The 12,389-nt window shown below is 36.2% G+C and overlaps 1 protein-coding gene across 1 annotated transcript; it reads left to right on the top strand.

Annotated features, from left to right (window-relative positions):
- The first annotated feature begins 575 nt into the window (after positions 1–575).
- LOC120352389 lies at positions 576–2,987 on the top strand. The gene is made up of 2 exons (XM_039432630.1): positions 576–1,478; positions 2,585–2,987. The coding sequence occupies exons 1-2, from the start codon at positions 1,116–1,118 to the stop codon at positions 2,609–2,611; spliced, it is 390 nt and encodes a 129-aa protein (XP_039288564.1). The 5' UTR covers positions 576–1,115; the 3' UTR covers positions 2,612–2,987.
- Positions 2,988–12,389: the final 9,402 nt, after the last annotated feature.

The raw sequence follows: 12,389 nt of genomic DNA, 5'->3' as shown, positions 1-12,389 counted from the left end.
CCGGATATACCGTAAAGATGAGGTAAAATCGCATGCGTGCAGTATATTGTAGAAGGTTTTTTATCCTCCGAGCATAAATATTGTCCTCCGATGACAAAAATCCTCCCCTCTGAGGACAAATATTGTCCTCCGATGACAAAAATCCTCCCCTCTGAGGACAAATATTGTCCTCCGATGACAAATATTGTCCTCCGATGACAAAAATCCTCCCCTCCGAGGACAAAAACTGTCCTCCGAGGACAAATATTGTCCTCCGAGAACAATTTTCCTCTCCTCCACAGAGGATAAAATCAAAGTAAAATGTACTTACATGTACTGGTTGATGCTGCGTGAATCTCCTCAACTGCACAGGTGGCTATGCTTCCTTTTCGATTGATTCCTCTCAGGTGAAGATACCGCCTATGCTTCCTTTCAGATTGATTCCTCTCAGGTGTGTTGCCTCGATGAGAGCTCAACTGGTTATGAGGTCTGGAACTCAAGTTGAGAGGTGAGAAAATGCTGTGAAAACAATGAAATATTTAATAACTGAACTGAAATCAATCGAGAGGCGAGAATGCTATTCAAAATATGTTTGAGTGAGCCCTATGTTGAAATGTTGTGAAAACAATGAAATATTTAATAACTGAACTGGAATCAATCGAGAATGCTATTCAAAAAATGTTTGAGTGAGCCCTATGTTGAAATGGTGAAAAAAAAATGAAATATTCAATAACTGAACTGAAATCAATAAGCATCATGGAAGCCTATTCAAAATATGTTTGAGTGAGTTGACATGGAGGAGATTTTTTTCAGCTTCTAGCAGGTGTTTTCACCATCCCATGCAGAGTTCTAGACGAGATTTTTTTTTTTCGTCTTCTAACACATGTACAAGGATGCTATTCGAAAAATGATTTAGTGACAGTTTTTTGTGATAGGAGAGAGAATACTCACAAATCTGAATGTTGCCGATAATGATGTGGGAGCATGTGTTGTAGGAGAGAAATTTGAATTTTTTTCGCCTTGTAGCACGCTTCGCTCTTGCTTGCACGAGCCTGGAACAGAGAGAGAAACGTATGGTATATAAACAGAAGTGATGAGAGGAGAATTATCATTTACATCTGAGTCTACTTTGAGTAATGATGAGTTCTCCATCAACATCTTCTCCATCATACATCCTGCCGGATAGCCCACCAGCACAGCAGCGCGTGCTCAACTATTGGCAGCGCAAAGCTGCCATCGCTGCTGAGTTGTCCGCTGCTGCTGCTGCTGCTGCACCTGCTCCACTCAACGTGGAACCACCATCACCAGGCGGCGAGATCGTGGTCGGGGACAGCCCTATTCAATGCTTGGCTCCAGCTGCTACCTGGGCACCACGGCAAGCGGTGCTAACTACTCTACCAAACAACAGGCAGAAGCAGGGGAAGCGGAAGTTGATGTTTGAGGAGGAGGAGGCTGAAGTTAGCGGGGATGAAAAGAAGGCAATCTTCTCACAAACAAAGGTTAGTTTCAACAAATATTATTAACTTGTGTATGCACAGATTTTTTTTTCCGTGATTGATTGTTAAAAAAATCTGTGCACATACAAGTCTTTGATTATTTGATATGAATATTATTTGAAGTGATTAGAAATTGAATGCAATGAAATATTATTTGAAATGATTAGAAATTGAATGCAAGGAAATATTATTTGAACTGATTAGAAATTGAATTATGAGATATTATTGTTTAAAGTAATCGATCATGCATAAATTATTTGTTAGCAATATTATTTGAAATTATCAGAAATTGATTGCAAGGAAATATTATTTGAACTGATTAGAAATGGAATTATGAGATATTATTGTTTAAAGTGATCGATCATGCATAAATTATTTGTTAGCAATATTATTTGAACTGATTAGAAATTGATGACAGGGAAATATTATTTGAAGTGATTAGAAATTGACGGCAAGGAAATATTATTTGAACTGATTAGAAATGGAATCACGAGATATTATTGATTAAAGTAATCGATCATGCATAAATTATTTGTTAGCAATATTATTTGAAATGATTAGAAATTGATGACAGGGAAATATTATTTGAAGTGATTAGAAATTGATGGCAAGGGAATATTATTTGAACTGATTAGGAATGGAATTATGAGATATTATTGATTAAAGTAATCGATCATGCATAAATTATTCGTTAGCAATATTATTTGAAATGATTAGAAATTGATGCCAAGGAAATATTATTTAAAGTGATTAGAAATTGAATTATGAGATATTATTGATTAAAGTAATTGATCATGCAACAATTATTTGTTACCAATATTTCCTTGAAGTGATTAGAAATTGATTGCAAGGAAATATTATTTGAACTGATTAGAAATGGAATTATGAGATATTATTGTTTAAAGTGATCGATCATGCAACAATTATTTGTTATCAATATTATTTCAATAACTGATATTACTCACTTTATGCAGAGAATGCCAATTCGATGATGTCAAGTTGAGATTATGACAATAATCTGATGTAGAGATCAATAATCTATTGATCAAGTTCTCTAGTATGATGATAATCTGAAACAAATAAGACACTAATCAAATATTTTCCAACAGAAACAAGCTGGAATGGACGAGAACTAATCCATGGTGCCGCTGATGAAGGAGCTGCGGCAAGGGGAGGAGGAGGATGAGATGGAGTTCGTAACAATTGTAAATGCACCAATGCCCAAACCGTGGATCCCGCTGAGGGAGTTAAAGGAGCACACTCCCTACCCCATAGTTGGCGCGAGGGAACAGACAAATATTCACGGATGACGAGTAATTTTAAAAATTACCAATGTAGGAAACAAATCTATGAGTGAGGTGTATTTACCACAAAGATTTGCTTCCTGCATTAGCTCAGAGAAAATACACCAATTTAACCTCAAGTGTAAAAATTTTGTGATGCTGGTAACACATAGGTCGGCAAATTGGTCTGATATAAAAATTGTTAAGCAATAACAATTTTTATATCTATACAATTCGTCGACTTATGTGTTACGAATTGTATAGTTGAATGTAGTGATTAATAATAATAATAAATTGTAATATTGTTTTCATAAAATTTGTTTTCAATTCTTACCTGTTCAATTCACAATGAATAGTAGATACATACACGGAAGAAATGGTTTACGTGCTTACACTCTGTTGTGAATGATATATAAAAAAGGTGAGCACCTCTTTTATAGTTTTGTTGCAAGCATGCTCAGTAGTCTTTACTGCCACACACACCTTTCCACCATTTCCCCCTTTTCAAATTGCATTCACCTTTTCAGATTATTTGTTATTTGAAATAATATTCTTATCAATCAAGCAATGTTATAAGCACATAGCGTGTGAATTCATTTCCAACTCGATTGAAAATTAAACCAATTCGATTTTCTTTTGATTAAGTTGGTGTAATGATTAATTAATTAATTAACCTCAGTGAATGTTCAACCATTGAGTTGAAAGGTAAGAAAATGGTATGTAGGAGAAAGCAGAGTTCGAGGAAACGAGGTAAAGGAATCTTGAGTTCAGCGGCAAAACTTTTTAAGGGTGTGTCAGGTTTGGCAGGTAATGTGACATCAACTATTTTACATAAGGTAATTGATAACCTGCAGGATGAAATTCACCTCCCGGGGGGCTACCAGTGGTGTGGGCCAGGCACAAAGGTTAATGAAAGGTTAAAGAGAGGTGATCAAGGTATAAATTCATTAGATAGAGCCTGTAAGGTACATGATATAGCGTATACGCAAAATAGTGATAATAAAACTCGAGCGGTAGCTGACAGAGCTCTAGCAAACGCAGCGTGGGACATTTTCAAAAATCTACAAACACCTCCTGCCGAGAAAGCACTTAGCTATCTTGTTACAAACGTCATGGAAGCTAAAGCAGCGTTTGGTGGCTCTTTGAGAAAGAAGAAGAAGAAGGGGAAGAATGAGAGGAGAAGTTATAGTAATGATATTAGACGCAAAGCTATAGCTCAGTTGAAAAAGCATTTTGCAGGAAAAGGGTATTTTTTGAAGCCTTTTCCTAGTATTAGTGGGGGGAGAGTTTTAATTCCACCCCCTCCACCACCCACATCATCATATGGAGTGAGTTTATTCCCTCAAAAACAAGTTAAGAAATGTAGAACAACAAAGAAGAGTAGGAAGAAGAAGAAGAAGACATGAATATTGAAGGAGAATTGAGTAATTATGATTTGATTGATTGGTCGAAATTATTACAGATTCAGCTATATATATATATATCAGCTTTATATATGCTAGATGCATTACCCAAAAAAATTCTAAAAAACGAGAATGCCATTGTGAATTTAGCGAGGGAAAGCGAGGATGGTACACATTGGGTTGCATATAAAAAAGTCGGTTCCAATGTTTGGTATTTTGATCCAATAGGAAATTTACAACTGCCATACGAATTGGACAAATATTGGAAAAAAGAAATTGGAGTAAATATATTTTATAATGTAGAGCACATGCAGCTGTTAAATAGCGATTTTTGTGGTCATCTTACATTATTGTTTCTTGCAAATCAGTTGTAATTAAGTGTTTGTGCTGAACACACATTACAAGATGGTTGTTATTACATTAAGATCTAACACAAGTAACCTCTACGAACATTTACAAGAAATTATAGAATTGGATAAAAATCATGAATGGGAAATTGGATTGATTAATTTTTGTAGTTACAATAGTATTGCAAACATTAACAAAGGAACAAATTCCAGCTTCAAATATGGCGATAGATTAATTGAGCTGGATACGGGTGCATATGAAGTTGAGGATATTATGAAATCTTTAAAGAATAAATTGAATATTGATGAGAAGAAGAATAAACTTATTATATGCCCAAACGTAAATACTATGAAGATTGAAATTCATTCTGATAAAGCTATTGATTTAACACGTACTGATTCGATTGGTAAGATACTTGGTTTTGATAATGTTGTTTTGCAGCCAAATAAATGGCATTATTCTCAGCATTTGGTTAACATAACAAGCATTGGTAGTATTGTACTCGAGTGTAATTTAGCATGTGGTAGTTACTCTGATGGAAAACAAAAACATATAATCTACGAATTTTTACCAAAGGTTCCTAGCGGCTATTCAATAAACGAAGTACCATCACCAATTATTCATGTACCTTTGAATACGCATCGAATTCAAACTATTAATGTAAAGGTAACAGACCAGAACAGATCGTTTATTGATTCCCGTGGAGATACGATTACAATTAGGTTACACATACGTGAAAAACAAGAGTAAACGTAATGGGTTATCTTGTTTTCAATCCACGTTCAAATAAGACATGTACATGCAATGTCATTAGAGAGACAAACGTGAGAGCGTCAACACCTAAAAACAAACGTGCTTTGTCGGCTAAAAGTGCAAGAATATTAGAAAAGTTAGGTTTTATAGTTGATTGGCGGAATGTTAGGAGGAGCGGCAGCAATTAGTGAAATTCTGCATGTGGAGACAGACCTTCAGTTTTATAATGATATAACCAAATTCCAATTTCACACTCATACAGTTTATTTGGGACAGGAAATAAAAAACTCTGACGAGGCACGTATTGGCATCGGCTTTAGATGTCTATTCTTTACCTTGCAAATCATTCATATTTATTGAGGGAACAGTTAACTGTACAAAACCGGGAACAGCCCCGGCTGATGCGCCAGTTATGGCAGACTATAAATTAAGCAGTAATGTAATCGGCAACCTTTTTGATGAAATACGATATGAATTAGCAGGTCAGCAAATTTCTAAATCAAGATTGATTGGATTAACATCCACAATTAAAGCTATTCTAGTGAAGAATACGCTCGATAAAAACACATATCACTTGGCTGGTTTTGACAGAGCAGGATATGAGCTAACGGATAATAAATTCACTTTCTGTGTACCACTGAAATTAATCCTCCCGTTTTTTGAAGATTTTCAAAGAATAATTTTAAATTTGAAACAGGAACTCGTCTTATTGAGGTCACCGACAGACCTAAATTGTGTTGAGTCCGCAAGTGGAACAAGCGTTAGTGTGAAAATTACAAAACTGCAATGGAGAATGCCCTACATAACTTTAGAAGATCATGTAAGACTGAAATTTTTGAGACTGCTCGATGCTGACACTCCACTGAAATTAGGTTTCCGCCATTGGGAAATTTGTGAATTACCAAATTTGCAAAATTCACTTAATTATTCTTGGGCAGTTTGCACCACATCGAGTTTTGATAGTCCAAAATATGTTATAGTTGCATTTCAAACTGATCGTAAGAATAAAATTAAAAAATCAATATCTAATTTCGATAGCTGCAGTATTTACAATGTTAAAGTATATTTGAACAGCGAGTATTATCCATATGAAAATCTGCTAGGTAAAAAGGAGGTATTATACCGCATGTTCTTGGACTTCGCGCCCTCGTATTATAATCATTCAATCAATAGCGAACTCGGAACAGAAATTGACTTTAAAACGTTTTGTGAATCAACACCGCTGATTGTTGTAGATTGTTCGCACCAAGCAAGTCATTTGAAATCATCAACATATGTTCGTATTGAAATGGAATTTAATAGTGCAGTACCTGCAAATACTTCTGCCTATTGCATTTTAATTAGCGATCGTGTGATGGAGTACACACCTCTGATGAGCATGGTGAAAGAAGTTCAGTAATTTTATTGATAGAGCGCACCAGCTGCAATATTATATAAGGTGTGCACTCTGACAAATTTGGTTCATTAACAGTTTCATCTTTGAACAGGTAACATCTAAAATGTCCTATTCTTTGTGTTCTGATATTTTGGACAAGCCGCAAACTCGCTCCATTGGTATCCAGTGTGATCTTGATTCCGATAGTTTCTATTATGAACCAAGCTGTGGTACACCGATCCAGAAGCCGCTTCAGGTGGAGGAGGAGGAGGAGCAGAAACGAGAAGAGGAGGGGAGGGAGAAAGACGAAGGATTCAAGGAGCCCACCGCCGCTGAAGAGAAAGAAGTGGACAAGCAAGCGAGTGCGAAAATTGCTACAGTTGATCTTCACTGGTTTAAACAAGATTGTAATCAAATTATTGTGAAAGAACTTGCCATAATTGATCAGTTTAATAATTATATTGTATTCCATTTCAAATCACCATTTGCAAATACAGAATTGAGTGCAAAATTGTATAACGATGTAACATGGTTAGAACGTCACTATCATAAAATAAAATGGGAGGATGGAGATTTAGAATACACTGACTCATTAATACGTGATTACCTTGTAGGTTATGAGAAAATTTTCACAAAAGGAACTGAGAAAGCAAAGTTTTTAAGAAGATTACATACTAACATTCAATGTATACCAGAGGATTTTCCAAAACCCGATTTCAGCTTTTTCACTAGTTCATGGTGTTATGCTGTGTGTAACATTCATAAAAATAGACCAGATGCCCAGTGTGCTTTGTTCAGTGCTCAACATTATTTTGGATAATTCTTTGTTGTTTAAAAATATGTATCAAACAAATAATTTCTTGTGCGAAAACAATCGAATGCAAAGTATGAAAATGGCGACGATGTACACGAATTCACAGAAAAGAAACTTTGCTCGTTATGGATTCTTCTACAACGGGAAAGAGATTCAGTGTGTTCATTGCATGCATGCATTGAGACTGCATAAAGCACGTACATGTGGTCTGTCGGCAATTAATTAGTGGAAAGACCACTTAATTACTCTATAATAGTTCCTGCATACACTTAGTTTTGTTCATTCGCTTATCATGGATCCGAGAAAGTGGTTGGCTGCTGACAACGAGTTGGAAGTGAGGTTAAAAAACTGTATTGATTGGTATGATGAGTGTGAAAGTGCAATTAGGAAATCAACTCGTGAAAATTATAGTTTGGCAAAACAATTGAAAGACATTTTTCTAAGCACAGTTAATTTAAATGACATAAGAGACTATCTATGTTATTATCGTCCTCATAATTTGTGTATAGATAAGCTAATTAAAATTGAAGATGAAATTATGAATAGTTGTGCTGCTGGTGAAATGTGTAAATAAACTTTTTCTGTGTTCAAATGATTTTTCTTTCCAATATTCCCCCTCACTTTCTAGTTTAGTACTCGCCCAGAGCTAGAGCTGACAACAACAACGCGTGTGGTGCGATCTTTTTTATACAAGTGAGACACGAGCCCCTTCAAGGTACAACATGTGCATCTCATCAATTTATAGAACAGAGACACATGCCAAACATGTGGGAAGCCGTTAACATGCAGTGTTATGGTTTTTCAAAATTCAAAAAATTAACTCGTCTCTTGATGGAAATTTCATTTAACGAATTTGATTCAATTGCTAAGAATATTAAATTTTCAACAGGATGTCAAGATGTTGATTTACTGTTAACAAAAACAGAAAATGTACACTTTCCTATTTTATCTGAAATATTCAAATTGCTCGATATACTAGACAACGGGCATCTACATTATGATTGTACAAATGATTCCCCATTATCTGTTGTTAAAAATTCCGATAAACTTTGGAAATGCTTGTACGATATTGCAGATAAAAAATGTAAAAGAACTTAGATCATTGACCTCTCTCTGGATTCACTAGTACAGTATAGATGTGAGAGAAGGATTCACTAGTACAGTATAGATGTAGAGTGATAGGGAATTTCTCAATTCACTTTAATATGACAGTATAGATGTGAGAGAGGGATTCACTTCAATCTGTCAGTATAGAATTAGAGAAGAGGATTCACTTCAATCTGTCAGTATAGATGTAGAGTGAAGGATTCACTTCAATCTGTCAGTATAGATGTAGAGTGAAGGATTCACTTCAATCTGTCAGTATGGATGTGGAGAAAAGGATTCACTTCAATCTGGCAGTATAGCATTAGAGAAAAGGATTCACTTCAATCTGTCAGCAAGGGAATTTTTTCCCCCTCAAAGGGAAATTATTTTTTCCCTCACTTTCTTCATCCCCCTCATCTATACTGGGCAAGGGGAAGGGGTTAGAGAGAGATATATCTTTCTCTTTTCATCCCCCTCATCACCACTGGGCAGGGGGAAGGGGTTGGAAAGAGATATATCTCTCTCTTTCCATCCCCCTCATCACCACTGGGCAGGGGGAAGGGGAAATCTATTTCTAGAACACCCCCCAAACCCCCCACCCTGCGGACGGGGGGAAGGAGAGGCGGGATGGACGAGGGGGAGAGGGGGGAGGGGGTTTTGGAGCAAAAAAACCGGTCTGAACTCTTAAATCTCATCTACTGTTGGGAAAAACATCGGATGACCGATGTCTAGGTAAAACCATCGATAAGTCAAAAACATCGATGTTAAAAACTTCGATGTTTGATGTTGAAACATCAATGCTTTTTTACATCGATATATCGATACTCATCCCTAATCACAAGTCTACATCTTATAAACAAAGATATGAGCCAGCTGGTGACAGGCCTATAATGCTGGAGACATACGAGGTCTGCTATCTCTCCATAGTGAATGAATTAATAGAATCAACAGTTTGTAATTGGATAATCTCATGTTCTCGAATTTCGAGCTTATTTTCAATTTTAGGTGAAAATGTTGCTGAACATTAATTGTAGAGATTCTCATGTTCAATCTTTTCCACTCGAAATTTTCCGTTCAAATTGTATCTGAAGCCTTATAATTGGGAATCTAAAATCAAACTTTGCATAGATGGGGCGGAGCTCCTAAAATTTTTACAGATATGGGACTTATGGCAGTTGATAGAGCTTATCAATAACTATTTTAGGTATGAATTTAATTGAAATCGTTGGAGCCGTTTTCGAGAAAATCGCGAAAAACCCTGTTTTTGACAACATTTTCTCCATTTTAGCCGCCATATTGAATTGCATTTGATCGAAATTGTTTGTGTCGGATCCTTATATTGTAAGGACCTTAAGTTCCAAATTTCAAGTCATTCCGTTAATTGGGAGATGAGATATTGTGTACACAGACGCACATACACTCTTAAGCTGCGTACACATATACACACTTCCAACTTGCACCGAGCACGCTCTGCCTTTGTACTGCCCTCGTACCGTCCTCGTTCCTCCATCAATTCAATCGATTCAATTCAATTCAATTAAACGTTATGGAAGATGTTAGATCTTCTCGCGTTCCCCAGTCGAACCACTGTTGCTCCCCAGTCAATCATCAATCGCTCTGCTGAGGTGCGTACAGACTTTCGCTCTGCTCCGCAATCAAACGTCAATCCAGCAGAGCGATTGATGATAGACTGGGGCGCAAGAGTGGTTCGACCAGGGAACGCAGGAAGAGATAACATCTTCCGTAACGTTCACACACACACACACACACACACACACACACACACACACACACACACACACACACACACACACACACACACACACACACACACACACACACACACACACACACACACACACACACACACACACACACACACACACACACACACACACACACACACACACACACACACATACACACACACACACATATAGACGTATAGACGTATACATAAACGTATAGAAATTTAGAAATTGGGTTACCTTAATTTTTTTCGGAAAGCAATACTTTCCTTATCTATGATAATAGGGCAAGGAAAGTAATAATTATCACTCCCCTATCATTGAGTAACCAGAAAATGTTGGGAAAAATTATTGACCTGATGGAAAAGTTGTTCATATTGCATTCATTAATGGCAGAATAATTTCCATTTTTTTTTTTAATTTAGCTTAGCTTATATTCATCCTAGAATGGAAGATGGAAAGAATATGTAATTCTGTGTGATTCATCGTACATTGCATATTTCCTGGACCATCTATTGACAATAAACATCTATGAAAACATTGAATTCATCTTTGAAACACTGATTTATCCTATCTATTTTTTTTAATTCAACACTTTACTGTTAGATACTCCTACCAATTGATTGAGAAGAATATGTTTTGGGAATAATGAATGCTGCATGACTAAGCATATAGGAAGTCTTTATTCAGATGTAAATGAAAATATTGATTGTCAGATACATTTCATGATACACCAGATAAAGTAAAGTGTGACATGAAATACATTGACTTTTTGGCGGTACGAAGTTTGCCAGATAAGCTAGTTGTAAATAAAGCTTTACTATTAATAGTCAATGCTGAAAAAAGACAGGCTCAATCACCAGGAATACTATAAATTCTATGAAGGACCAGTAAGCCATTAATTTTGAGTAGTTCAATCACTTCCATTATGGACACTGAATACATTATGGACAATCAATACGTATGAAATTTATTAGCTACAATATAACAAACTTTGATTGAAGTGACCCAGACTACTACAATAGGGATAACCATCTAGATCAAATATAAGAAATTACTCACTTCTCTTATCAACTCGTAATTTTTGTTCACAAAATATTAACACAAAAATATAAGCTATATTGAATGAACTCACAGCTAATAGTACTCAAGTTTGTCTCTTTCTGGCCGTGCTACAAAAAAATGTAGGTTTATGTTTGACATCTCAACATATGTTAGAATATCATGTGTCAATCAGTTCCATATGGCATTCACCTTACCATGTTCATAGCCTTACTAAATAGGATCCTTTTTCATCCTTTGATACCCTTAGAGGCAAAATATCTCAAAATCCGTTCTTAGTGTGCGTCTAGCATGTTTGAAGAATATTTGTGCAGAGTTTTAAGTCTGTCGGCCAATTAGTTTGAGCTGTAGTGTGATTTTACATGAAAATTTTCAAAAAATTCCCTCTCCTGGACCCCTCTCTGCTCCTGGTCGGATTTTCTCTGCATAGATCTGATTTTTTTTCGTAGCTGAACAAAAAAGTTCCTCATGACTTTGCTGTGCAATGAGCGGTTAAAAAGTACAAAATTTTTGGGGGGCCCAGCTCCCTCAGGGGGGCAAATTTCTGAAAATCCTTTTTTAATGGATGTTTTGAGGCTATCATAAACAATTGTGCAAAATTTCAAGTTTGTAGGCTCAGTAGTTTGGGCTGTGGTGTGATTTCAGTCTGTCGGGGCTTAGCCTTTTATAGATATAGAGATGTAGGGTAGCCATTGAAATGATTCTCATCTAAATCTAACCACAGTCATTGTTACCAACTTAATTTTTGTTTTCGTGCACTAATCCTCCATATAACCCACCAACTATTTTGTGTTGCCATGTTGCAAATCTGGAGTGCAGAACAATTTTTTCCCGCACTAGAGCAGAAAAGTAATTCTTTGCGTTCTGTAATCAGTGCAGGAATGGCCACTTTTCAAGGTAACTGTAGGAAATAGTTATTTCTCTTCTTAAGGAAGGAACTGATGTTTGGGGGTATGTCAAACCTTGTGGTTCATGACACTATAATGCCATATCTCCAAATCGTGACGTCATCATCGGATAGAAAACTTCCATATTGTGTTTA

The sequence above is a fragment of the Nilaparvata lugens genome, chromosome 7 (genome assembly GCF_014356525.2).
Source record: "Nilaparvata lugens isolate BPH chromosome 7, ASM1435652v1, whole genome shotgun sequence".
NCBI lineage: Eukaryota > Metazoa > Arthropoda > Insecta > Hemiptera > Delphacidae > Nilaparvata > Nilaparvata lugens.
This window is presented reverse-complemented; position numbering and strand designations above follow the sequence as displayed.